Source organism: Hyperolius riggenbachi, chromosome 8 (genome assembly GCF_040937935.1).
Source record: "Hyperolius riggenbachi isolate aHypRig1 chromosome 8, aHypRig1.pri, whole genome shotgun sequence".
In the NCBI taxonomy this organism is placed as follows: domain Eukaryota; kingdom Metazoa; phylum Chordata; class Amphibia; order Anura; family Hyperoliidae; genus Hyperolius; species Hyperolius riggenbachi.
The window spans coordinates 283,616,989-283,644,677 of NC_090653.1; the positions used below are offsets into that span (position 1 = coordinate 283,616,989).

Consider the following 27,689-nt stretch of genomic DNA (forward strand, 5'->3'; position numbering starts at 1 on the left):
CACGTCTGTCACGTCTGACGTACCTTAAAGAGAAACTCCGACCAAGAATTGAACTTTATCCCAATCAGTAGCTGATAACACCTTTTACATGAGAAAGCTATTCCTTTTCACAAACAGACCATCAGGGGGTGCTGTATGACTGATATTGTGGTGAAACCCCTCCCACAAGAAACTCTGAGGACCGTGGTACTCCTGGCAGTTTCCTGTCTGTGAACCTTGTTGCATTGTGGGAAATAGCTGTTTACAGCTGTTTCCAACTGCCAAAAAAGCATGCAGCAGCTACATCACCTGCTAACAGTAAAAATGTCACCATGTGATAAATGTCAGAATGTAAATCAGGGATTTAAAAGATTTTACAATGGGCAAACACTGACTAAATCATTTATACATAGTTATTGTAAAAATGAAGCACTTTTTTATTGCATTATTTTCACTGAAGTTCCTCTTTAAGATTAATAGCAATCAGTGTGTGATGGCTGGGGTAAGAAGGATTGAGGGGTGCACTTTGGTGTCTCAGCCTTGGGTGCTGGAGGACCTTGTCCCGGCTCTGGTTAGAATCAGCAGGTAAATGATTTTCTTTCTCTCCAGGTATCATGTGCGGGGCCCCAGAAGCTGGACGGTGGGGGTCCCGGAGGCGGTCACTGTTGAGGCTGTTGGATATGAAGAGAGTTTCCCAGTTCAGCTCTCCCTGCTCAGCTATCCAGATAAGAAGATGACCTACGACTCCCAGCAGCTCCAGCTGTCCCCCAGTAACCGGCACTGGGGATCCACCAGCCTGCTGGTGAGTTAGAATGACCTTCAAAATCAGCTAAGCAGAAATTTACTTGAAATATCTCCTTTTTGCTATTTTAGGAATTTTTGCAAACATGCTATAAAAATTAAACTGCTTATACAAATGTTGTAACTTTTAGGTGGAAAAAATGTCCTTTTCTCACTATTTTAGCTAGTTCCAATCACAAAATGTAATTTGCCACACAGAGCTCTGTTATTATTGGCAGTAACTATGGCCCTTGTGAGTGACCAGGAAGGTCCTGCTCCTCTGCCCCCCTTCTGCAGAGTAGTGCAGAGGAGCACCACCATACAATATATTTACCCGCTGCAGCGTTGGATGAGAAAATCCATCACTGGCAGGTTTGCAAGAGTTTTTATCAAAAGTCCAATCGATCCCCACAGATTCCCACAAATCAGGTTTTGTGAAATTAGCATTATAATGGTTTTATGTGTCTGCATGGTAGGCAGCCTTTTTTGAGGGGGAGTGGAACCAATTCACTGGGGCTGGTTCTAGACGTTTCACTGCCTGAGACAAAAGCTGTGCAGTTGCGCCCCCCTATTTGGAATGATCGCACAGCACCTGAAAATGTTCACCCTCAGTATAGGCAGGTAAGTATCCAGGTATAAGTCCCCTGTGTATAGGGTAGCTAGGTATAGTTGCCCCCAGTATAGGTAGCCAGTATAGTTGCCCCAGTATAGGTAGTATAGTTGTCCCAGTATAGGTAGTTAGTATAGTTGCCCCCAGTATAGGTTGTATACTTTCCCCAGTATAGGTTAGCGAGGTAGGTTCCCCTGGCCCCCTCCCTCCCCGGCTGCCACTTACCTTCATAAAAAGCGTCGTCCGCCTTCTGCAGCAAGACAGGCTCACCGAGTCCGCCTCGCTTGTCCTGCTTGTAGTAGACCTCAGATCCGCGTGAGTCGCCATGGCTCCCATAGCAGTGCATATACGGGAAGTGAACACCAAGATTGGAACATTTTTCACTGGCGCCCTGTGCTCTTCACAGATGAATGCAGGTTCATACTGAGCATGTGAGAGACGTGACAGAGTCTGGAGACAACATTCTGCTGCCTGCAACATCCTCCAGCATGACTGATTTGGCAGTGGGTCAGTAATGGTGTGGGGTGGCATTTCTTTGGGGGGCCACACAACTCTCCATTTACTTGCCAGAGGTAGCCTGACTGCCATTAGGTACTGAGATGAGATCCTCAGACCCCTTAAGAGACCAAATGCTGGTGCGGTTGGCCCTGGGTTCCTCCTAAAGAAAGACAATGCTAGACCTCATGTGTCTGGAGTGTGTCAGCGGTTCCTGCAAGACAAAGGCATTGATGCTATGGATGGACTATTCCCCAGACCTGAATCCATTTGAGCACATCTGGGACATCATTCATGTACCGCTCCATCCACCAACGCCATGTTGCACTACAGACTGTCCAGGAGTTGGTGGATGTTAGTCCAGGTCTGGGAAGAGATCCCTCAGGAGACCATCCACAACCTCATCAGGAGCATGCCCAGGTATTGTAGGGAGGTCATACAGGCACGTGGAGGCCACACACACTACTGAGCCTCATTTTGTCTTGTTTTAAGGAGATTACATCAAAGTTGGAGCAGCCTGTAGTGTTTTTTTCCACTTTAATTTTGAGTGTGACTCCAAATCCAGACCTCCATGGGTTGATAAATTTGATTTAAATCGATAATTTTTTGTGTGGTTTTGTTGTCAGCACATTCAACGATGTAAAGAACAAAGTATTTAATAAGAATATTTCATTCATTCAGATCTAGGATGTCTTATTTTTGTGTTCCCTTTATTTATTTTTCTGAGAAGTGTATAAAAAAAGAAAGACTGAGTGAGAAACCCCTCCCATCTTTCCCTTTATAAAGGCCTGTGAAGTGATCTATCATGATTGGCTGCTGGGGCAAGGTATGAATTTTGGAAAGAAGTTCTTGTCTGGGCAGAGGGAGTTTCCTAATCTTCCCACCTGTTCTTTTCCAGCCGGGTCACCCCCCTGGTATGTACTTATCCAACTTCCTCGTTCTTTCCTTAAAGAGACTCCATAACAAAAATTGCATCCTGTTTTTTATCATCCTACAAGTTCCAAAAGCTATTCTAATGCGTTCTGGCTTACTGCAGCACTTTCTACTATCACAGTCTCTGTAATAAATCAATGTATCTTTCCCCTGTCAGACTTGTCAGCCTGTGTCTGGAAGGCTGCCAAGTTCTTCAGTGTTGTGGTTCTGCTATGAACTCCCCCTTCCAGGCCCCTCTATGCACACTGCCTGTGTATTATTTAGATTAGGGCAGCTTCTCTCTTCTCTCTTATCTTTTACAAGCTGGATAAATCGTCCTCTGAGCTGGCTGGGCTTTCACATACTGAGGAATTACAGACAAAGGCAAAGTTGTTTGCAGGAAGAAACGAGCAGCTTGAAACTTCAGTGCATGAGAACTGCAGGGGGAAAGAAACACACAAATGATCTCTTGAGATTCAAAAGGAAGGGTGTATATAGCCTGCTTGTGTATGGATGTATTTTCTATGTGTGGACATACTGTACATCAACCTACTTCCTGTTTTGGTGGCCATTTTGTTTGTTTATAAACAAACTTTTTAAAACTGTTTTTAACCACTTTTAATGCGGCGAGGAGCGGCGAAATTGTGACAGAGGGTAATAGGAGATGTCCCCTAACGCACTGGTATGTTTACTTTTGTGCGATTTTAACAATACAGATTCTCTTTAAAGTGGATCTGAGATAAACTTTACTCATTGCATAATTGTGTTCCTTTCATATAGTTTATAGGGCATTTCTCAAGCCGAATACCATATTTTATGGACTATAAGACGTTCCTGAACATAAGACGCACCTAGGTTTAGAGGACCAAAACCAGGGGAAAAAAATGTAAATACTAAACGAGGTGCATCCATGGTAAAGGAGCATCTTGTGGATTATGCCCCATTGTACCTCTTGTGTCTCCCTGTGTCCTCCTCTGTCCCCCTTGTGTCCTCCTGTGTCCCCCATGTGTCCTCCTCTGTCCTTCTTGTGTCCTCCTCTATGTATATTTATGTCCCCCTTGTGTTCTCCTCTATGCCGCTTTGTGTCCTCGTGCCCTCCTTTGCATGGGCACAGTGCAGGGGGTCCCCGATGGGTTGGAGGTTGGTATTGGCAGTCGTTCACAAGTTAGGAACTCTCTGCATTTGCACTATAAGACGCAGTGACTTTCCCCCCCACTTTTGGGGAAGAAAAAGTGAGTCTTATAGTCCAAAAAATACAGTACTTTTTTGTAGTTTTAACACTCTAATTTGCTATAAACGAAACAAGCCTCGCCCACAGCTTCTCTAGTGCCTTGGCACTCAGACCCATGTAGCAAGGGCTTATGGGAGCTCAGTCTGGGCAGGAGGAGGAGGAGGTGTTACTAGCCAGAGATTTCAGAGGCAAAGGGGAGGAGGGAGGAGGAGAGGGGAGTGAAGTTTTCACAGGCTGAGGGGTGGAGATGCAGTGCAGCTTGCCTGTGTAATGATCACAAGAAAAACATGGCTGCTCTCATTGTATCACAGGAAGAAATAATCATATACTGTTGAAGCTAAAATTGCTGTGAAAACTATCTAAACTTTAGATAAGATATATAGACAAGTTACTTGTTATAGTTAGTTTTTCATCTCGGATCCACTTTAAAGCCACCCTTGTTATATTTCTAATGTGATTGGGCCTGTTTCATTGCGAGACCAGATTCATAAAGTTTGCTCGCCCTTCTCGAGTAAAGAACAGTAAGTGTCACAGACCTTAAGAACAATGTGTGGGTCACGTTTGCTCTATAATGTCCATTCTGCTTCCCTGTGGCCGCGTAGTGATGTCGCAGGACAGGAGCTCCTGTCCCTTCCACCGCAGTGAGGTCATCCTATTGGAAGGGGCCCTAACTTCTATTTTAAACAACCAGAAATCAACATGCAAATATTTGGTTGACCTGCACAGTACATGCTGCTCCTCTCTCTCTTCTCCATAGTTTATCTGCAGAGTGCAGATGACAGTTAAAATTCACCAGCACTGCCGAATTATTCTCAATATAACATCTCATGTCTGCAGGGCCGGTTCTAGACTGTTTGCTGCCTGATGCAAACTGTTAAGGATGTGCCTATCCCCTCCTCCCCAAATTTGGAATGATTTCCCATTTGTGTTGCAATAGGAAAAAAAAAACACTCAGTATAGGTAGGTAGCCAGGTATAGGTGCCCCCATATAGGAAGCCAGGTGTAGATGCCCCCAGTATAGGCTAGCCAGGTAGGTTCTCCCAGTATAAAGTAGCCAGGTAGGTTCCCCCAGTATAGGTTAGTCAGGTAGGTTCCCCCAGTATAGGTTAGCCAGGTAGGTTTCCCCAGTATAGGTTATCCAGGTAGGTTCCTGCAGTATAGGTTAGCCAGGTAGGTTCCCACAGTATAGGTTAGCCAGGTAGGTTCCCCCAGTATAGGTTAGCCAGGAAGGTTCCCCCAGTATAAGGTAGTGAAGTAAGTTCCCCCAGTACAGATCAATCAGGTAGGTTCCCCCAGTATAGGTTAGCCAGGTAGGTTCCCCGAGTACAGGTCAGCCAGGTAGGTCCCCCCAGTATAGGTCAGCCAGGTAGGTCCCCCACAGTATAGGTTAGCCAGGTAGGTGCCCCCCAGTATATGGTAGCTAGGAAGGTTCCCCCAGTATAAGGTAGCCAGGTAGGTTCCCCAGTATAGGTTAGCCAGGAAGGTTCCCCCAGTATAAGGTAGTGAAGTAAGTTCCCCCAGTACAGATCAACCAGGTAGGGTCCCCCAGTATAAGGTAGCCAGGTAGGTTCCCCGAGTACAGGTCAGCCCGGTAGGTCCCCCCAGTATAGGTCAGCCAGGTAGGTCCCCCCCCAGTATAGGTTAGCCAGGTAGGTACCCCCCAGTATAAGGTAGCTACAAAGGTTCCCGCAGTATAAGGTAGCCAGGTAGGTTCCCCAGTATAGGTTAGCCAGGTAGGTTCCCCCAGTATAGGTTAGCCAGGTAGCTTCTCCCAGTATAAGGTAGCCAGGTAGGTTCCCCCAGTATAGGTTAGCCAGGTAGGTCCGCCCAGTATAGGTTAGCCAGGTAGGTTCCCACAGTATAGGTTAGCCAGGTAGGTTCCCCCAGTATAGGTTAGCCAGGTAGGTACCCCCAGTATAAGGTAGCTAGGAAGGTTCTCCCAGTATAAGGTAGCCAGGTAGGTACCCCCCAGTATAAGGTAGCCAGGTAGGTTCCCCAGTATAGGTTAGCCAGGTAGCTTCTCACAGTATAAGGTAGCCAGGTAGGTTCCCCCAGTATAGGTTAGCCAGGTAGGTCCCCCCAGTATAGGTTAACCAGGTAGGTTCCCACAGTATAGGTTAGCCAGGTAGGTTCCCCCAGTATAGGTTAGCCAGGTGGGTACCCCCCAGTATAAGGTAGCTAGGAAGGTTCCCCAGTGTAAGGTAGCCAGGTAGGTTCCCCAGTATAAGGTAGCCAGGTAGGTACCCCCAGTATAAGGTAGCCAGGTAGGTTCCCCCAGTGTAGGTTAGCCAGGTAGCTTCTCCCAGTATAAGGTAGCCAGGTAGGTTCCCCCAGTATAGGTTAGCTAGGTAGGTGGCTCCTGAGGAAGCACCATCACCTGGCGTCATGGGCGGGACGGCCCTGCATGTCTGTGTACGTAGATCTTTACAGTGGATAGGAAGCTCGATGATATGTTTGTGGCAAGCCTGAATCATTTTTTGTGTGCTGCAGATTAACCCAGAAGATTTCCCCAGCAGAGATGAAGATGAGCAGTTTGTATATTTGGTGGTTGAATCTGACGGTCTCATCAAGGAGGAGAAATTACCTGTCACAGATCAGCGCAGATCTCTTCTTACTCCGAAAACTAAACAAGGTTAATAAAACTGTTGGGATTATTCTTTAAAGGAACACTATCAATTAACATGATTTTATTTTTTTAACCTGGGATTGAGAGAGTTCCTGAGGTGTTGATAAATAATGATGTATACATTTCATTTGCTTATCTCTTTTGTTTACTGTATCACATTCCTTTCACTCTTAACTGACAGCAAGTCTGTCCAAATCTGATGCCCAGTGAACCATGAGGGGAGGGGGAATTCCCTCACACTACATCTATTAACCCTTTGTGTGTGGGAAAGCCTGTGTCCTGTGTTTCTGACTGTCTGCGGGACAGCAGATGAAATGTAACTTGTTATAAACATTTGTAATTGTCTTCAAAACCTGACACCACAGCTTTTCATACTTTTTTTTTGCTTTCAGAGAAATATCTGTAGTCTGATATGCAAAAAACAACACTGGCTGTGCAGTGAAGCAGACACCCCTTTTGCGAATGATTTGTTCCAATAGAGCTCAATCCTACACACAGTGAATTAAAGCTTTTGTCTCTGATATTTTACATGAGAAGTAGGAAAATGTTTACACAGCTACTTAGACATTTTTTGAACATTGTCATTTTTGAACACTTGGGTATTAACCCCCCTGGCGGTATAAAAAATTCCGCCAGGAGGGAGGCAGCAGTTTTTTTTTTTATTTTTTTTTTCTTATATCATGTAGCGAGCCCGAACCACCCCTCAGCGCTGCCTGGCACTGATTGGCCAGGCAGCGCACGGGGTCTGGGGAGGGGGGGCGCGCGGCGCGACGGATAGCGGCGATCGAGCGCGGGGCGGCGGTGATCGGTGTGCTGACACAGCTAGCAAAGTGCTAGCTGCGTCCAGCAAAAAAAATAAATAAACAAATCGGCCCAGCAGGGTCAGAGAAAACCTTCTGCGCGGCTTACCCCGCCAAGGAGGTTAATAGTATTCCTTTAATATTAAGTAAAGGTGGGGATTAGGTATGCCCATTCAGATGCTGTGGAATAGAAATCTCCCCATTTCTCATTGGGATTTGGAAATCGGAAAATGGAAATTGTAAATTGGAATTCAGCGTAAATCCAATACTGCAACTCGTTAATTTTAGCCCAATTTAGCTCAAATAAAAATCAGATTACTGCGTAATTTTAGACTAATTGCAAGATCCATTTTCCTAATTTGGCGATTTCCCTTTTTTTTTTTTTTTTTTTGCATTACTGACCATCCCTAGTGGGGATGCCAAAAACTGCAGTATGCACATTTATAAAGCAATATCTAGGCACACGCATGCACATCGTGGTACCCAGGATGGCTGTGCAGGAATTCACTAACTGAGCTGAACATCTGCAGCTGAGCAGTGAGCAGTGCCCACCTGCATTCCTTTTGGTCCACCTCCCAATGTTATAGCCCAGGTGGACTGCTCTTGTTTTTTTTTTTTAAATATATTTTATTGGAAGATTTTCAAACATTTTCATCCCACAGGTTTACAATATGTTTACATCTGACTAGATATAAGAAGGTGTACATTTGTTTCATTCCTACAAAATTCTTAAAAAAAAAGACAGATATTTGTAAAACACCCTTTGACTTTGATAGTAAACCTTAAAAAAACAGCCCTTTTCCCTCCCCCCTCCCCCCTTCTCTGTGTCTAAATAGCCGGTTATCAGTACACTTCGTTTGGGCATACAAGTAATAATATCAGATAATTTTTTAAGGTTATACATTTCTTCTAGGGTTTGAGTTTCTATCTTTTTTTTTTTTTTTTTTTGCCAAAAATGAAGAAAAAAGAAACCGAGGGTCTCAAATTAGGTCTTTTTGTGTTCAAGAGCACCTAAGGTGCCTCCCAAGTCCTCTAAACAGTACCAGGAAGTTAATGAGAAATGTCCCATCAGTATATTGAGTTCCGCTGGAGTAAAAGAGTGTAGAATGTACTTTTTCCAGATTTTGAAGAAGTTTTTTGTGCGTAGCTCTAGAGACTGCAGCGTGTTGAGTTTTTCCAGGGTAAATATTACCATTAGATCTTTCTTTAATGATGAGATCGTGGGAGGTTGTGCAGAGATCCAATTTTGAAAGATTACTCTCCGGGCAGATGCTAAAATGATATGAAATAGGGCCGAAGGTTTCTGCTCTTTGTTATCCTCTCTCTCGTCAGAGTAGTGGAATAGAAGTAGCATAGCCTTTTTTTGTACTGATTTTCCACACATGTTATTCGCAAAAGTAAGGACTTTCCCCCAATAGTGATCAATAAATTCACATGACCAAATACAATGGAATAAATTGGCATTCGGGTGCTTGCACTTAGGACATTCTGGGACATAATGAGCTGGAGGGGCTCGATACCTGATATTGAACGCATATTTTGCTCTATGAATAAATAGGAAGTGTGATGTTCTAAATTGTTCATTTTTAATTTGGTTTCTAAAGACTTGTAGTCCCTGTATTATTTTGTCTTCTATATCCTCCTCCTCCAGATCACTACACCACTTCCCAAGTGCAATTTTACTAAAAAATTCTTCGTCTAGCTGTGCTAGTGCCTTTGCCAAGTCTGCTAGTGTTTTGAGTGGACCTCCCGGATTTATAATTTTGTCAAATTCCGTGGGTTGGGCCACATTAGTTATGTCCGATATGTGTGAGTGGACCATCGACTGCAATTGCATGTACGGAAGAAAGTCAGCTTTTGTGATATTGTATTTACCTGCCAGTTCTTGAAGCGTTAGCCATCTCCCTTCTTCTATATTTAGTAGTTTCCCCAGTTTATCTATCCCTTTATAGTCCCAGTTTGAAAATTGTTGTTGGGAGATACTTGACGGGTAGTGGGGGTTACCCCAGATGGGCATATATTTGGAAACAAGACATGGGAGACGTAATTTTTTGCGTATTGCTCTCCAGGTTTGTACAGTATCTCTAAAGATAGCATTTTGCCTAAGTCGGAGAGGTAGTTCAAAAATTTTTGAGTGGAGGAGGCCAAGGAGAGACCAGGGTTTAACTATTTCTGTTTCTAGTTTTAAATTAGAGTATTTGCTTGTGCCTTTGATCCAGTCTTGGATGTGGCGCAAGAGAGAGGCCAGGTTATATTGTCTTATATTCGGTAAGCCCATTCCCCCTATTATTTTTGTTTTTTGAAGCTTTGAAAGAGCCACACGTGGTCTCTTGCCCTGCCAAATAAATTTTGTGAAGGCTGTTTCTAAGGATTTAGTGTCTTTATGTTTTATAAGCAGTGGGATTGTTTGCATAGGGTAAAGTAATCTTCCCATTGTTGTCATTTTTAGGAGTGCTATTCTTCCTGCTAATCCGATTGGGAGGGTAGCCCATCTTTCTAACTGCTGTTTGATTTTCTGAAACAGGTCAGAATAATTAAGAGTATAAATTTGTGTCGGATCCCTCGGTATTTTAATACCCAGGTATTTTATAGAGGTTGTGACCAGGCGGACCCCCAAACCGTGCCATCCTCGGAAATTTGCTGATTTTGACAGAGGCATGAGTTCACATTTGTCTTTATTAATTTTTAATCCAGATCGGGATTCAAAATCTTTAAGAATTTGAAAAATCTGTGGGATTTGTTCTATGGGGTTATTTAAAAAAAGAAGAATGTCATCAGCAAAGAGCGCTTGCTGCACTGATACCTCTCCAATCTCGATTCCCGTTATGAGTGAACGCAATTCTATGGCTAGGGGCTCCAAGGCAATATTGAACAGAAGTGGGGATAATGGGCAGCCTTGCCTCACACCTCTTTTTAAAGGAAAGGGTTCCGAGAGGAACCCACCCGTCGCAATCCTTGCCTTAGGTACTCGATATATTGCTTGTACTGCTTTAAGAAAAGCTCCTTTAAATCCCATTGTAGACAGTAGACCCAGCATCCAGTCCCATTCTACACTGTCAAAGGCCTTCTCGGCGTCTAGCACCAGAAGGCCTGTTGACTTATATGTATTCGGATAAGCCCGAACGTGTTCCAGGACTGTCAGAACTTTTCTGATGTTTGTGACGGCTGCTCGTCCCTTCACAAAGCCCACTTGGTTTGTATGTATAAGGGATGGGAGTATTTGTGCTAATCGATCAGCTAATATTTTAGATAGTATTTTGCTATCCTGATTTATGAGAGAGATAGGCCTGTAGGAGGCTACTTCAGTTAAGTCCTTGCCTTCCTTCGGTAATAGTTTTATATATGCTGTGTTTCCAGAATCCGGATACACAGAATCAGTTAAGATTGTGTTGTATAGCTTGGCCAGGTCCTCTGCTATTTCTCCCTGTAGAGTTTTATAAAACTCACTAGATAATCCATCGGGTCCTGGTGTTTTCTGATTAGATAAGGTTTTGATTGTCTCCTTGACCTCTTGCACCCCAATTACCCTGTTCAGAGATTCTACCTGTTCCTCTGTAAGTTTTCTGACCGGAATTCTCTGAAAAGTAGATTGCAAATCGTTTGGATCTGACTGTGTGGTGGAGCAATACAATTTTGCAAAGAATTCTCTAAAGCATTGGTTCACTTTTTGAGGGTGTTGTATCATGTTACCTTTTGTGTCTTTAAGCACGCAAGGTTCCTGGTTCCCTTTTTTGTATCTCGCCATGTTGGCCAATAGTTTCCCTGCCTTCTCCCCGTACTTATGAAATGTCAACGTTGTGTAGGGCTTTTGCAATTCTTCATATAATTTGTACCATAAGTCTCCTTTTAGTTTCACTTCTAACCATTTTTTTTTGTTTTCTGGGGTGGGATTTTGTTTGAAAGCTTTAAAAGCTATTCTTATTTTTTCCACCTCGGACATGTAATGTATATGGGCTTGCTTCTTTCTTGCTGAGGTATAGGAGATAATTTTTCCCCTTATCACTGCCTTTGCAGTTTCCCAAAATAATATCGGGTCATTTTTATGGGCCTCATTATCCTGGGCATACTCCATCCACCACTGTTTTAACATGGCCTCAAATTCATCGTTTCCATGTAGTTTTGTAGGAAATCGCCATATTATATCTGTGCCTCTTGGAACCAGATCATCCAGTATCAGTCCCACTGGAGCGTGGTCTGAGATGAGTAGGTCAGCTATGAAAGCTTTGGATAATCTCGTTCCAAGTGTTTTTGAAATTAGGAATAGATCGATTCTGGAAAAAGACCCATGTTTTGGGGAATAATATGTGAATTCGTGTTCGTGTGGATGGGAGTATCTCCATGGATCAATAAGTCCACAGGCTTGCATGAGCGGGTGTAAATATTTATCTCTGCTGCTCAAAGCTCGTTTTGGGTTGCTTCTATCTTCCCAGTGATCTGGGACAGTATTTAGGTCGCCTCCTATTATTATTGGTGACGAGGATTCCTTCACTATCTGTGTTTGGATTTTGTCATAGAAACCCGTATGATTTTGATTGGGGCCATAGATATTATATAGTATTATCGTTTCTCCCGCAACCTGGAGCTGCAGCCTTGACCATCTGCCTTCGTTGTCTGCTGAGTGAGCAGTTACTTTGCATTGTAATTTTTTATTGATCAAGGTTAGTACTCCCGCTTTTTTGTGTACTGCCGGGGATCCGTACACTTCTCCCACCCAAAATTTTTTCATGAATTTGTATTGATCTTCCCTTAAATGTGTCTCTTGTATGAAACACACATCTGGCTTGAATTTACTCAGATGTCTCAATATTCTGGATCTTTTCCCAGGACTTTGCAACCCTTTTACATTCCATGAAACTATTTTCATTCTAACTTAACTAAATGTAAGATGGCCGAGGACAGTGCCGCAACTCCAGTGTTTTGATTTAAGCCAAGCTGATTTTTGCACAGAGATCAAACCCCTTTCTAACTCCCTTCCCTCCCACCCTTCCCCCAAACTTATTCCCCAAACACCAACCATAACCTGTACCATAGTAGTGCGGACTTCACTTCTTTCCCGCAGTTTTCGACAGTATCTTAACTGCCTCGAGTCCGTAGATCCGAGCCAAACCTTCATAATACACCCTCATATTCTTTTAAGAGTAATAAATTACATGCAGGACTTTTAACCTTAGAGCTGTTTTCCTGGCTTAGGAGAAATGCTTGGTATTATGCGTGCTGCAGTCTCAGTCCTCATCTTGTGAGTCACGTGGCTCCTCTGAGTTTGCCATGTTCTCCCTGGGAGGGCTTTTCCCTTTCTGTAAGTAGTTTTGCGCTTCCTCGGGAGAATAAAATGTTAAGACCTTATTGTCCTGATCTGTGATTTTAAGTATAGCTGGATACACCAGCGAGAACTTGATCTGTTTGGTATAAAGTGAGGAGCATACCTTATTGAAATGAAAGAAGAAGAAGAGACAATCGAGAGCCCCCGATAGTGTATTACTGTGGTACAGTTGGCATAAGAATGATAAAAATATATACTCACAAGTCTGGGTTGCCGGATCCAGGCAACCACTCAAATCGCGGGCAAGGAGATTAGACCTGTCCTCGCTCAGGTTAAAAAGTCGCTCTCCGTAGAAGGAAAAAAAGGGGTTAAAAACCCATCCACAAAGTGGATCAAATTGTAAGGAGGTATACAGAGGCGCCAATAGAGTAAAAAAATTTTTTGCCAAATAAAAACAATAAAAGTGTGGGTGTATTCCCAGCATAAGAGTTACTTCTAACAGAAAACGAGCAGCCATTTCATCGAGGGGGAGGTCGGACGTGTCGGAAATTATCTATTGAACCATCTAATCAGCTAAAAAATGAACCGTGTATTCCCAGCATAAGAGTTGCTCCTGCCTGTAAAACTTTTTTTGCCTGAGGAAGCGGGCTTGGGACCCGTGAAACGCGTTGCAAACTGTATATGTACTAGGAGTAATCATTAAATTTTTCCTTATTTTACACAAAGCTGTGCTTGTGTCTGTTGTGGGGTGGGTTGGTCTATCCCCACCACCCACACTTTTATTGTTTTTATTTGGCAAAAAATTTTTTTACTCTATTGGCGCCTCTGTATACCTCCATACCTTATTGAAAGAGCGCCTTTTTAGTGAGACGTCTGCCGAAAAATCATTAAACAGCCGGACTGTGCTCTCCTCTATCTCCAAGTCCTGGCCCTGTGCTCTATATGCTGTCATTACAGCAACTTTGTCGGCATAGTCCAAGTATCGTACCATGACCATGCGGGGAGGCGGATTCTTTCCTTTCACCCGGGGAGGCTCCACACGGTGTGCGCGTTCTACCTTCAAAGGGTCTGGCAGGCCTAATTTGGAGGGGATGTCTGTGGAGCATAGCGCATGCAACTGAGAGGCTTGAACACTCTCAGGAATCCCCACAAACCTGATATTGTTTCTGCGTGATCTATTCTCGAGATCTTCTATACGGCTGTAAGCCACTGAGTTCTCGTGTTGGAGTTTCTCGATTGTGATGTTTGCTTTTGCTAGATCATCCTCACAAGTGCTTACTCTCTTTTCTGTCTCTGCTATGCGTTTGTTATGCTCGTTTATCTCTTTTCTGAACGGCTTTAGTGCGCTTGCCATAGCCTTTTCGATTGTGGCCTGTATTTCCGGCTTCAAAGCCTTGCTGACAGCTGCTGCTATCTTCTGATAGTCTATGTGCGTATCTGGGCTCTTACCCCTGCTGCGACTCTCGCTGGCGTCTGAGTCCCAGTCTGCTCCGTCTGTGCTTTGTCCTCCTTTGTGCTGCTGTTGCCGTGCAGGAGTAGCTTTAGGCCCGGTTTTTCCGCCCGCCATGTTGGTCTGTGTGGGGTCCGTCTCTACCCGGGGCTGCGTTTGCGCTCGGGTGAGGTATCTTTCCATGCGCTGCTCGCCTTCCGTCCTCCGTGTTCCCCGCCTGTTTCTGCACCTAACCGCTATGTTTTAGCGGCGGTTTAGCTGTGTGGTGAGGGTGGTTTGGCCCGTAATCCGCCGGAGCTCTTCTCCTACTCTCCTTCCATGCGGGCGCCGGAACCGGAAGTTGGACTGCTCTTGTTTAGAGGGCAGAGCGTTATGCTGATGAGCTGTGAATTTTCTGACTTATCCCAGCCTGCATGATATACAAGGGGATAGTATGGGTTTGAGAGGTGGGAGACAGCGAGGAGAAAAACTGGTATCACATTCAGTTATTGGTCAGATCAGCACACACTGCAGCTGGTTTACTTTCAATACAGGCACAGAGTAATAGCTTATACTGTACATATTGGGGGAAGCAGAGATCAGCACACACTGCAGCTAGTTTATTATCAGTACAGGCATAGAATAACAGCTTTTACTGTACATACTGGAGGTAGCATAGATCAGCACACACTGCAGCTAGTTTACTATCAGTGTAGACACAGAGAACAGCTTATATTGAAGATACTGTTGGCAGCAGAGATCAGCACATGCTGCAGCTAGCTTATTATCAGTACAGGCACAGAGTTACATCTTATACTGTACATACTAGATATAGCAGAGATCAGTGCACACTTCAGCTAGCTTGCTATCAGTACAGGCAAAGAGTAACAGCTTATACTGTACAGACTGGGGGCAGCAGAGATCAGCACACACTGCAGCTAGTTTACCATCAGTACAGGCAAAGAGTAACAGCTTATACTGTACAGACTGGGGGACAGCAGAGATCAGCACACACTTCAGCTAGTTTACCATCAGTACAGGCACATAGTAACAGCTTGTACTGTACATACTGGGGGTTGCAGAGATCAGCGCACATTTCATATAGCTTACTATCAGTACAGGCACAGATTACCAGCTTATGCTGAGCATACTGGAGGTAGCAGTGATTAGCACATCTAGCAGCTAGTTTACTATCAGTACAGGCACAGGGTAACAGCTTATACTGGACATACTGGGGGTAGCAGAGATCAGCACACACAGCAGCTAGTTTACTATCAGTATGGGCACAGAGTAACAGCTTATCTAATACATACTGGGGGTAGCAGGGATTGACACAAGTTACAGCTAGGTTTTTTTTTATCAGTACAGGCACAGAGTTATAGCTTATACTGTACATACTGGGGGTCCTGGGCTGGCTGTGTATGCAGGGACAGATCTAGACCAAGTTGCGCCTGGGGCAAGGTCAGGCTTCGGCGCCTAAAGGTCAGGATTTGGCGCCAAAACTGTGCCTAAAGGTCAGGTTTTGTGGCCTAAAGGTCAGGTTTTGGCACCAAAACGGCGCCTAAAGGTCAGGTTTTGACACCTATAGGTCAGGTTTTGACACATAAAGGTCAGGTTTTGGCGCCTAAACGTCAGGTTTTGGTGCCTAAATTGCTATTCCTCATCCAAATTTTGCTGCCTTTTTAAGAATTCAACAAACTGCGCCTGGGGCAAGAGACCCGCCTGCACCCCCCCCCACCCCCCGATCCGTCCCTGTGTGTATGCACTTTTCAGCTCTCCTCTCCCTAGTCTGCTCCACTTCTGCTTGTGTCTCCCTCTCCCTCCCCCAACCTCCTTGCAGTTACTTACAGTTCATCAGCATGTGGCAACTTCTGATGAGGCATTGGGCTGGCACCGACCACCTGGCAGTGCACATCCTGAGGTGGTCTGCGGCTATTTGGGTCTTCGGACCAAATCTGGCGGGCAGAACGAAGCCAGGCTGAGAAAGACGCCATGTGGAGGTTTAGCGGGCATAGTCTCCACCACACGTGCAGGGGGTGGAGCTACTCAAGCTCGCTCCAGCCACCTGTTTTTTCAATGTAATTACACGCCCCCTGCCAGATGCTTAAGACTGAGCAGGGGGCGGATGCTGGTGGATGTCACCTGGAGCTGCTGTATAGAGATGACAAGCGTCGAGCTCTGCCCACAAACATGGCGGCCACTGTGTCGAGCAAACGGCAGGCGCGATTCACATTATATTGATAGGAGACATACGGGGCACTCTAAAGACAAATCCGTGGCACGGGCCACGGATATCCGACGCTAGCGACGACGCTGGTTGAGACTGGTTTCCAAGAAGGGGAAGCTGGAAGTGGGAGATTGTTATTGCTGATTTTGCTGTGGATTTTCCATCATTTTGTTTAAAAGTTGGTTTTTCTTTTGTTTTGTTATACAGATTTAAGGGAACGGGCAAGATCAAAAAGAAGTACATTACTGGAGGAAATGTGTGAGTATTGAGAGACACTGATATGGGATTATCTTCAGGAGCTTTACCCGACATGATGGGGGTATTGTTGATGGGTCATGTAAATTTGAGTGTGATACCCGTTATTACATTTGGGTACTGCCATAGGCACCCATTAAAAACTCAGCCATAACTGTAAATTTGTGCACAAGTCACGCCAGATAAAAAAGCGGGTGAGGCTGATTAGTTATAGTTGAGTTATTAATGGGTGACTATGGTAGCTCCTAAGTGGGAGGAGGGTCTTTAGGGTTGGCGTGGTTTAAGATTAGGCAAGTACCTACAGTAAGCCGTGTGGGTGGTAAGGTTAGTTACCTACCTAGGGTTAAGCGTGGGGGTGTTAAGGTTAGCCATCCATCAGGGCAGTTTTAGTGTTAGGTACCACCTGAGGGGATTGGTTAGTGTTAGGCATCAAGAGTGAGGGTTCTATGTAAGAATAGGATTAGGAGAGGACAGTGTAAAATATCAGTAAAATTACCAATATTTTACTATAGTGAATAATAGAATATCAGTAAAATTACCGATATTTTGCACCCATTTTTACTCAAGATGCTTTTATCTGTATGTTTGCTGACGACCTGTTTGGCGTGATACAGCATCATACCATATTTACACCAAGTTGTTTAATACACCCATTTGAGTCATACCCTGTAAAGAATACATGTACTGCTATGGTGGGTTTAAGTGGGCTAAAGCAGCCCATTTATTAAGAATATAAACATAATAACAATTACACTTAAACAATTGTCAGTAAAAAATATTAGTGGCAGCTCTGCGGAATCTCTAAAAAACACTAAAAATACTAAAGAACACAACCAGTAACTGGCCCCTTAATGCGTCGTCCTCTCAGGGACGACTGTGATCTATCACCAGATAAAATGTGCCTTCCGGTCGACATAACCATCTAACAATGAAATGCACTGTTGGCAAGTCCAATCAAACCACCAGTTAACCGTTGCCAACTTCCTCCACCAAAGACTGGCGCTCCACCACAGCAAGTAAGCATGACCCCTCATGGTCACACCACTGACCACAAACAAAGAGCCCTCTGGATCCCATCTTGAAGCCCCAATGGCCACATATCAAAGCCACCTACATTCAGATGAACGCCATTGCTCCCAGTGTACTTTTCTAACTCAAAATGCCTAATCGCTACACTGCTAGGCCTGACAAAAAATCTGCTCACATATTTGTTGAGTTTAATACAGGCCTATTTCATCCTGGGCATAGAGTATGCCAAATGCCAAGTCCAGCATGCCATGATGTCCGGCCACACCAACACAAGACCTGGAAACTCTGAAACAACCCGTAACAATTTGATGTCCTGAATAATTTCCCTAGTGGACCTTGCTGCCAGGTAGTTTCCTCCCCCATCTATCACTAAAAATTCAGGAAGCCCAGCAAACCTCACATGCACCTTACAAATTACAATGGATATCAGTCCATCTGATGCAAGCCTCAGAGCAATGAAATCCAATTTGATGACCTTCAGGCCTCAAGTCAGCTCTCTTGCCACATAGGAATACCTCAAAATCCAAACCAGGCAGACACAATCCTCTGAAAGACAAATTAAAAAAACACAGGGAAGGGGGCCTGACACCAGTCAACACAAGAAGGTTAGCAAATAGCACAAAAGGGGGTGAGGCCAGGACAGAAAACTAAGTAAAGTGAGTATGTATATAGGAGGCAAACCTTGTCGATTCCCATCTACTGATCCTCTTGACCAAGTCATCCTACAAAACCTATGAGTCTTCAGCTGCTGCCCCTATATGGAAAGCAGGGCCGGATTTGTACTTTCCAGCGCCCTAGGCTGGCTGTCACCAACGCCCCCCCCCCCCTATTCTGTCCAACTCTGACTAGTGATCACTGGGTTACATGGGCTCCTGTCTGTTTTGCTGCTTTGCCCCCCCTGTTCAACAAAGAAGCAGTGCATGCTCTGGCCACTCCATGTAATTTTGCACTCCAGCCTGGATGCACAGCAGCCGATAGTGTTCTAGGCTTGCATAATTCAGAAATGATGCTCATATATGAGCAGCACTTCTCAAGTACGCATACCCATAACACGTCAAGCCTCGGCTGCTGTGCACATCAGTACAGGAGTGCGTAATAACAAGAAGTTATTAAAAATGCGCTGCTTCTTTGTCCTCTGTGCAACTTGCTTCAGTCAGAGTCACAAACCGGTGATGGTGCAGAGCAAAGGAGAGAAACCCATCCAAAGCAGAACAGGTAAGTAGAAGGATCCAACACTACAGACGCTGGCATAGATGTCGTGTAATGCTAGGTACACACGATGCAATTCTGACAGATTTACTGTCAGATCGATTATTTCCAATGTCTGATCTGATTTCCGATCAATTTTTCAATCGATTTTCCGTTCATTGCTATGAAAAAAAATCATTCAGAAAATCTATCGGATAGCAGATCGGACATGTTGGAAATAGTCGATCTGACAGTAAATTTGTCAGAAAATTGCATCATGTGTATCTAGCATAAGCTCAGGTGTACTTTACACAGTGACAATTTAGCACTTGGGGCAAGTTAAGACAGATCTTAATCAGTCAGCAGGAAGTTTTTTACATTTTGTAATAGAATGATAATATTTATTGGATAACCAAAAGAAAACAGTGAGCCTTTGTTAGGGCACACAGCTATATATACAGTCAGCAGGAGATGCATACATTGTTTTGTAAATATAAATAAATGTAATACAGTTGTCATTCTGTTTCAAAACATCCTGCTTTCACTGATGGCTAACACAGAACAATGCTTTGCTGCTTCTAAAACATGTCAGGAAAGAGTTAAACTGTAGCACAGAGAGAATGTTACTGTCATTCCTTAGGAAAGATAAACAAACCATAAATTCAACAGGTCTCAGGTCTTTAACAGCTCTGACCAAGTAATAAACATCAGTCAGGGGGAGAGGAGAGCTGATAATTCCTGTCCGTGAATGCGTACATAAAGAAACTAATCTGAACTCAAAAGTTCTACTACTTGAGCCCATATATTTTTCTTCTCACAGCAGCTTGTATGTCCCCACTCATTATACTAAGGACAAGATCCTCAGATGACAACAGATGCTGTCATCACATACACTCTGCAGTGAGAGAGATGCAGGGATCTCTGGAATTCAGGCAGAATAGAGCAAAGCAGAAGTGATTTACTTTGACATGTGACCTCTTATCTCTCCAAGTCCTGTGCCCTGCTGAATTTTATCGCCCTAGGCCTTGACCTTTGTGGCCTTCCCAGAAATCCGGCACTGATGGAAAGAATGGGAAGCATTTAACGTATGCCTGTGAGCTGAGCCCTAGCCCCACTAAGCACTGCAAAAGAATGCCAAAAACTGGTATTTAGATATGGAGTAACCATCACAGTGGAACAACAAAGATGAGCACCTATCAGACCGTATACAAAGCCAACCCCTAGTCGAGACGACGGGCCATAAAGCAGAGTTGGCCACAGCAAAAAGACAGATGAGGTGGCCCCTACTGCTTTGATTGGTCTTTGAATGCCAAAGCCAAATATCAGTGGAATTACCATGTGAGGAGAAATCCCAAAACACAATGCCTGCTGGCATTGAAACTCTGAAATACAATCAGAGTAGCTGCAAAGTGACTGGTTGGTGGGAGTCAGCAACCCTGATGCTTCTACAATAACCGCACATTGCTAGTAAAACTGCAAAGGAATTTGTCACGTCTTCCAAAGCCAACACCTTGAACCAAAAGTCAAGCCCTGATAATTTTCTTCTAATTGTGGAAGTTGACAATCCCTCAGCCTGATTGCACCCAATGCAATACAACAGCAGAGTTAAATGATTGGCTCCAGCCTCAAAACTTCCTACCGCAGACTCCAGTGCAATCCACTGATTCCAAATAGCCAAATAGGAGGCCCACATGTTTTTGGAAACGGAGTTACTCATCAGCTGGCTGACAAATGGAAAGGAATAAGTAAGTGTACTTCAAAAACAAAGACTTTCAACTGTAAACAATACAACATACTGTATCTGAGCAAGCAAATGACAGGAGCTGAAGTTGTGGATAAGGTGCTCATGGCAGTTACCACCCAGTGTTGTCCCAGCTAAAGCAGTTTCTCTCTCTCTCGCCAATTAGATGCTCTCCAACAACCCCAGAAAAAGGCCCATAGCCACAAGACCAGGAAGCATCATTGAACAAATCTAAATGAAAATTGTCCCTGTTATTATTGTCCATCCATAGTGAGTGTCCGGTGAACGCCATCATCTTAATGATCCTTGGTCAAGAGAACCTGATGCAGTTTTGCAATATCTGTGATTGCAGTTTCAAGCTGATGGCAAAAATCGAAACTTATCGGCATAATCCTGCAAGCTAAATTTTATTTAGTAGATAAGAATTCCGCTGCACCGATCTCAGGATAAAAGTCCAATTTTTATTGAGGCAATTGTGGACAAACAGCAATACAGCTCACGGGTATCTGAGCAAACTTATGGCTCCTTAGTCATAGCTCAAAATTTTATTTACCGAGCAGAGCTCACAATTGCCTAAGAGGAGTCTTCTGAAGTTTTCCAGCTGCTGTAAAGCAGCCAACACTCCCTAAACTTTTTCCTCTGGCACAGGGCCGCCATCAGAAATTTTGGGGCCCCTCACACATCATCAGGCATGGGCCCCCCTGGGCCCACCCACTGGTTGCTGTGCCCGCCCACTAGCCACCCCACCCCCGTGCTCGGCGGCGACAAATGTGCATAGCTCCGAACCTGAAGAAAGCGGCATGCACAACACAAAAAATAAAGATAACACTGCCCAAAATGATTAGGGCTAAAGCCATGGACCTGTAATGAACCACAACACAAGAAAAAGCGTTCATGGAAGGTGGAACTTATGTTTACATGCTTTAAGTTATGGCAACACACCCACGCATACAGTGTAACCTGTACTAAGCTTTTACTTGTGGTATCTATCTGTCAGCCTGTGTGCTGCATTGTTTTAACTGATTTTATGGTTTAAGGGATAAGTCCTAAATAAAATTTAATATTGATTACTTTATCATGTTGTGGCGATTTTGACTGATATTATTGAGTGCCTAGATGGACGCTTTTTCTTGTGTTGTGAAAGCGGCATGCACAGCGTAATGCGGAAAACAGTGGGCGTAACCATGGCATGTTGTGGGTGGAGCCAAATACTAGCAAAATACAGGTAGTCCCCGGTTAACAAAAAAAAAAAAAAAAAAACCTTCAGCCAATATTGCGGTTTTTTTGCATTGGTTAGAATGTGCTAACACGTTGTGGTGTAGTCTTTAAGTTTTGAGGACTCCACCCCAGCTTCACTCACTCCCCCTCCCCTCCTCCCCCTCACCCCAACTTTACTCACTCCCCCTCCTCCACCCCAACTTACTCACTCCCCCTCCTCCACCCCTCCCCCTCTTCCACCCCAGCTACACTTACTCCCGAACGTCACTCACTCTCCCGTTTCATCTTTTACCACCATAGTTTACTTTAAATAAATTTTCCCCACACAATAGTCATCATGTTGGACAATGCAGTACAGTGTACATCCTGCAGCATGTATGCATGCCTTGATCAGCGGATTGAGGGTGTTTACTGTTGCCCTGGATGTGTGCGTGTTGCTCGGTTAGAGGCGGAAGTCGCAGAGCTAAATAAGCATCTCGCAACACTGAGACGCATACACAACATGGAGATGAGCTTGGATCTCACGATCCAGACACTTGATGGAACCCTTGAAGATGAGGTGGGTGGAGTAAAGCCGGAGCAAGAAGCAGAGGTAGCCGCTAGTTGGGTCACAGTTAGAAGGGGTAGGGGAAAAAGTGGCAGGGAGGCTAGTCCCGAGTTGTCCCTCACTAATAAGTATGCTTGTTTGCGTAATATTGGTGAGGACGACTCTGGAGTAGCAATGCTGCAGCAGGATGTGCTCCTTAGCAACCAAGGGGCAGACTGCTGTAACGAGAAAGGGAATAGGAGTGCAGCTAAGGCTAGACAGGTACTGGTGGTAGGGGATTCAATTATTAGGCGCACAGACAGGGTAATCTGTCGAAGAAACCGTGAATGCCGTACAGTCTGTTGCCTCCCGGGTGCTCGGGTTCGGCATATAGCGGAAAGAATTGACAGATTATTGGGTGGGGCTGGGGAAGACCCGGCTGTCATGGTACACATTGGCACCAATGACAAAGTTAGTGGGAGATGGAAGGTCCTCAAAAATGATTTTCAGGTACTTGGAGATAAACTTAAAGCAAGGACCTCCAAGGTGGTGTTCTCTGAAATACTGCCAGTGCCACGTGCTACATCTGAGAGACAGAGGGAGCTTAGGGAGTTAAATAAGTGGCTGAGAAATTGGTGTAGGAAGGAAGGGTTTGGGTTCCTGGAGAACTGGGCAGCCTTTGCAGTCGGCTACAGGTTCTACAGCAGGGACGGGCTGCACCTTAATGGGGAGGGTGCAGCTGCATTGGGGGAGAAGATGGCTAAACGGTTGGAGGAGATTTTAAACTAGGATCTGGGGGGAGGCGGGAGGATAAAGTCTCAACATATAGACAAGATAAGGTAAAAAGACAGTGGGAGCCTAACATTATGGGGGGTGGAGAGGGGGGTGGGGACAGTGTAAAGATTAAGGAGGTTGGTAAAACTTCAAGTAGCCCATTTCAGGTAAACAAAATTGGTAAATGTGGTGGTAAAAATATAAAGTGCATGATAACCAATGCTCGGAGCCTTGCAAATAAAATAGATGAACTAGAGTTCATTCTGAATGACAAAGGCTATGACATTGTGGGAATAACCGAGACATGGATGGATGAAAGTCATGACTGGATAGCCAATTTAAAAGGATACAATGTGTTCAGGAGGGATAGAACAGGGAAAAAAGGTGGAGGGGTTTGTCTCTTTGTTAAGAATTCTTTTACAGCTGTCCTCAACGATGAGATGGAGGAAGATTGCGAAGATGTGGAGTCCGTTTGGGTAAATATTCATGGTGGAAATAAAAGTTGCCAATTGCTTATTGGGGTATGCTACAGACCACCCCATATTAATGAAGCTGCAGAACTGCAATTACTACAGCAAATTGAAAAAGCGGCAAGTAAAAATGAGGTCATAGTTATGGGCGACTTCAACTTTCCAGACATTGACTGGGGTATTGAGGCTACCCATTCTGGTAAAAGCAGCAGATTTCTGGCAGCACTACAGGACAATTACTTGACTCAAATGGTAACGGAACCAACTAGGGGGAATGCGTTACTGGATCTGATCATTTCGAATAGACCAGATAATGTATCAAATGTGCAGGTTCAAGAACATTTGGGAAATAGTGATCACAACATGATAACGTTTGATCTGGTGACTGATAGGCCACGGGGCAGCGGGACCACTAAAACTATGAATTTTAGAAAAGCAAAGTTCAATCAAATTAGGCAGGCACTAAGTTTGGTGAACTGGGATAATGTACTACAAGGGGAGGACACTGAAGGGAAATGGCAAGCTTTTAAACGTATTCTCAATCAATATTGTAGTATGTATATCCCATATGGAAACAAAATGTCTAGGAATAAAAAAAGGCCTCTATGGATGAATAGAAAGGTTATAGATAAAATGAAGAGGAAAAAGAATGCCTATAAGGTCCTAAAACAGGAGGGGTCCGAGGCTGCACTCAGCAATTACAAGGAGTGCAATAAAAATTGTAAAAAAGAAATTAGGCTAGCAAAGATCGAAGCTGAAAATCAAATCGCTAGGGATATCAAATCTAACCCAAAAAAGTTTTACAAGTACATCAACTCTAAAAAAAGAAAGGTTGACTGTATAGGACTCCTAAAGGATGAAGGTGGAAACTTAATGGTGGATGACCAAGGTAAGGCAGAGTTATTAAATGCTTTCTTTGCTTCTGTCTTTACAAAGGAAACAGCACTGTTGCAAATTACAGAGGCGGATGAGTCTCAATCTTCTAACTGTAATATTAAATACTTAACGCAGGAAGAAGTAAAGGCAAGACTAAATAAATTAAAAATAGACAAGGCACCTGGCCCGGATGGCATGCATCCTCGGGTCCTAAGGGAATTAAGTTCAGTTATAGATAAACCCCTTTATCTTATCTTTTGTGACTCTCTTGCAACTGGCAGAGTCCCAGTGGATTGGCGTACAGCCCACGTTTTCCCATTATTTAAGAAGGGCAAAAAATCAGATCCAGGAAATTATAGACCTGTAAGCTTAACATCAGTTGTATGCAAACTATTTGAGGGGTTACTAAGAGATACTATACATGACTTCATAGTAGAAAATAATCTTATTTCTCAGCATCAACATGGGTTTACTAAAGACAGGTCCTGTTTGACTAACATGCTCAGCTTTTATGAGGTAGTGAATGCTAATATGGATATTGGGAATGCTGTAGATGTGATATACTTAGACTTTGCTAAGGCATTCGACACTGTTCCCCACAAAAGTCTGGTGCAAAAGATGAGGATGCAAGGACTGGGGAAGAGTCTGTGTGCTTGGATAGGGAACTGGCTAATGGACAGAAAACAAAGAGTTGTGGTCAATGGATCATACTCAAAATGGGAGACTGTTAGCAGTGGGGTCCCACAGGGGTCTGTACTGGGTCCAGTGCTCTTCAATTTATTTATTAATGACCTAGTGGATACAGTAGTGAGCAATGTTGCTATTTTTGCAGATGATACAAAATTGTGCAGAATCATCAACTCTAAGGAAGATAGTGTTATATTGCAACAGGATCTGGATAGGATGGCTATATGGGCACATACATGGCAGATGAAATTCAATGTTGACAAATGTAAAGTCATGCATTTTGGTCGTACCAATGGTCTAACACCATACAAAATAAATGGGATACAGTTGGGGACATCAAACTTGGAGAAGGACTTAGGAGTACTCATCGACAACAAGTTAAATAATCGTACTCAATGCCAAGCCGCTGCAGCTAAAGCTAACAAAATTTTGGGATGCATTAAAAGGGAAATAAAAACTCGAGATGCTAGCATAATATTGCCCCTGTTTAACTCTCTAGTAAGGCCACATCTGGAATATGGAATTCAGTTCTGGGCACCACATTACAAAAAAGATATTGCAGTTTTAGAGCAGGTGCAGAGACGAGCAACAAAATTGATACGTGGGATGGAAGGTCTCACTTACCAAGAAAGGTTAGATAAACTGGGTTTATTTAGTCTAGAGAAAAGACGCCTTAGAGGAGATCTAATTAACATGTATAAATACATCAGAGGGCAATATAATAGCTTGGCGGATGAGCTTTTTGTCCCTAGGCCTTCTCAAAGGACTAGAGGACATGATCTGCGCATGGAGGAAAAACGTTTTAGCCATTTATTTAGGAAAGGGTTCTTTACAGTAAGAGTGATTAAGATGTGGAATGCATTGCCACAGGAAGTCGTTATGGCAAACTCTATACCTGCATTTAAAGGGGGCTTAGATGCTTTCCTTGCGTTGAATGACATCCATGGCTACAATTACTAGGTAATGCCAATGATGTTGATCCAGGGATTTTATCTGATTGCCATCTGGAGTCGGGAAGGAATTTTTACCTTGTAAGGGTTTTTTCGCCTTCCTCTGGATCAACAGGGATATGTGAGGGAGCAGGGTGGAGTTGTACTTTGTACTGGTTGAACTCGATGGACGTATGTCTTTTTTCAACCAAAGTAACTATGTAACTATGTAACTATGTAACAAATGAGATAGGGACTTATAGGTCCGTTCTTATCCTTTATCCGTTTTTCTTTTGTCCCCCTCTCTTCTTCATGTGCCTCTTTTCTTCCTGTGCCTCTTTTCTTCCTGTGCCTCTTTTGTCTCACCTCAGTTTGTGCCCCTTTTGTGTCCCTCTGTGTGACCTCATGTTCCCATATAGGTAGCCTGGTGTAGATGCCCCCAGTATAGGTAGCCTGGTATAGCTGGTGCTCCAGTATAGGCCAGCAAGATACAGGTGCCCCAGCATAGGTATTCAACTATAGGTGGTGCCCCAGTATAGGTAGCATGGTATAGTTGCCCCCAGTATAAATAGACTGGTATGGGTGGTGCACCAGTATGGGTTAGCCAGGTACAGGTGCCCCCAGTATAGGTAGCAAGCTATAGGCACCCCAGTATAGGTAGCCAGGTGCAGGTGGTCCCCTTAGTAAAGGTAGCCAAGTATAGGTGGTGCCCCAGTATAGGTAGCCAGGTATAGGTGGTTTCAGCCCCAGTATAGGTAGCTAAGTATAGGTGGTTCCAGCCCCAGTATAGGTAGCCAGGTATAGGTGATGGCCCAGTATAAAAAGTCTGATGTAGCGTGTTCACTCATCTAATCCCCACATTCAAGCGCCGATGTCAATCTTCTCTTAGTGCTGGAACGCAGTGTGCTGGTTAGTGAGCCACAGGCTCGCAGCCAACACATGTGGCCCTTCCAGTGCTTTGGGGGGCCCAGGGCCCCCAGAAGCCCTGGGCCCCTCACTGCAGTGTCAGTTGTCCCCCCCTGATGGCTGCCCTGCTCTAGCAGCCTACACTCCATAGTGAGAGTATCTAAGGGCAAGGATCCCAAGTACTCCTGCTGCCACTGGGCCTCATCAGCGGATGCCACCACCACCTGGATCTGGGCCTTTAGAGGTTGTTGATCGGTCATTGCAGAGAGGCAAAAAGATGTACCAAAAAACAGAACTCCCCTCATGTTTGAACTTAGCCGGGACAAGGTCCTGCAGCATCCAACCCAAGGCTGAGACACCAAAGTGTGCCCCTCCATCCCTCCCACCCCAGCTGTCACTCACTGATTGCTATTAAACTAAGAGGTGACCCAGAGCTCTCCCCCCACCCCAACACCTTAATCTTTACTTATCTGGCTTGCAGTGACTGCCATATATCCCCTTTTCTTATTTCTCTCTGCTTCAAACACAATAGGGGAATGATAGCTGAGTGAGCTGTGTGCCCCCTCCTACACTGCGTCCTGAGGCTGGAGTCTCTCTCGCCTCTGCCTCGGCCCTGTGTTTGAATTCCCTAGGGACCACCCCGCCTATATATATCCTAACCAACCCTTCTCATTCTATGCTCCAATCCGACCACCTTTTTTACTACCTCTAATCGGTCCCAAACTTTAACCCCTAACCAAC

At 44.4% G+C, this 27,689-nt stretch overlaps 1 protein-coding gene across 3 annotated transcripts in view; it reads left to right on the forward strand.

Moving 5' to 3' along the window:
- LOC137527945 (uncharacterized) overlaps positions 1–27,689 on the forward strand; it is a 270,389-nt gene that overhangs the window by 38,016 nt on the left and 204,684 nt on the right. For all 3 annotated transcript variants that reach the window (XM_068249064.1, XM_068249062.1, XM_068249063.1), the window contains exons 2-4: positions 589–781; positions 6,498–6,639; positions 16,557–16,607. In XM_068249064.1, coding sequence (XP_068105165.1) covers positions 589–781; positions 6,498–6,639; positions 16,557–16,607 — 386 coding nt within the window. The remainder of the gene's footprint in view (positions 1–588; positions 782–6,497; positions 6,640–16,556; positions 16,608–27,689) is intronic.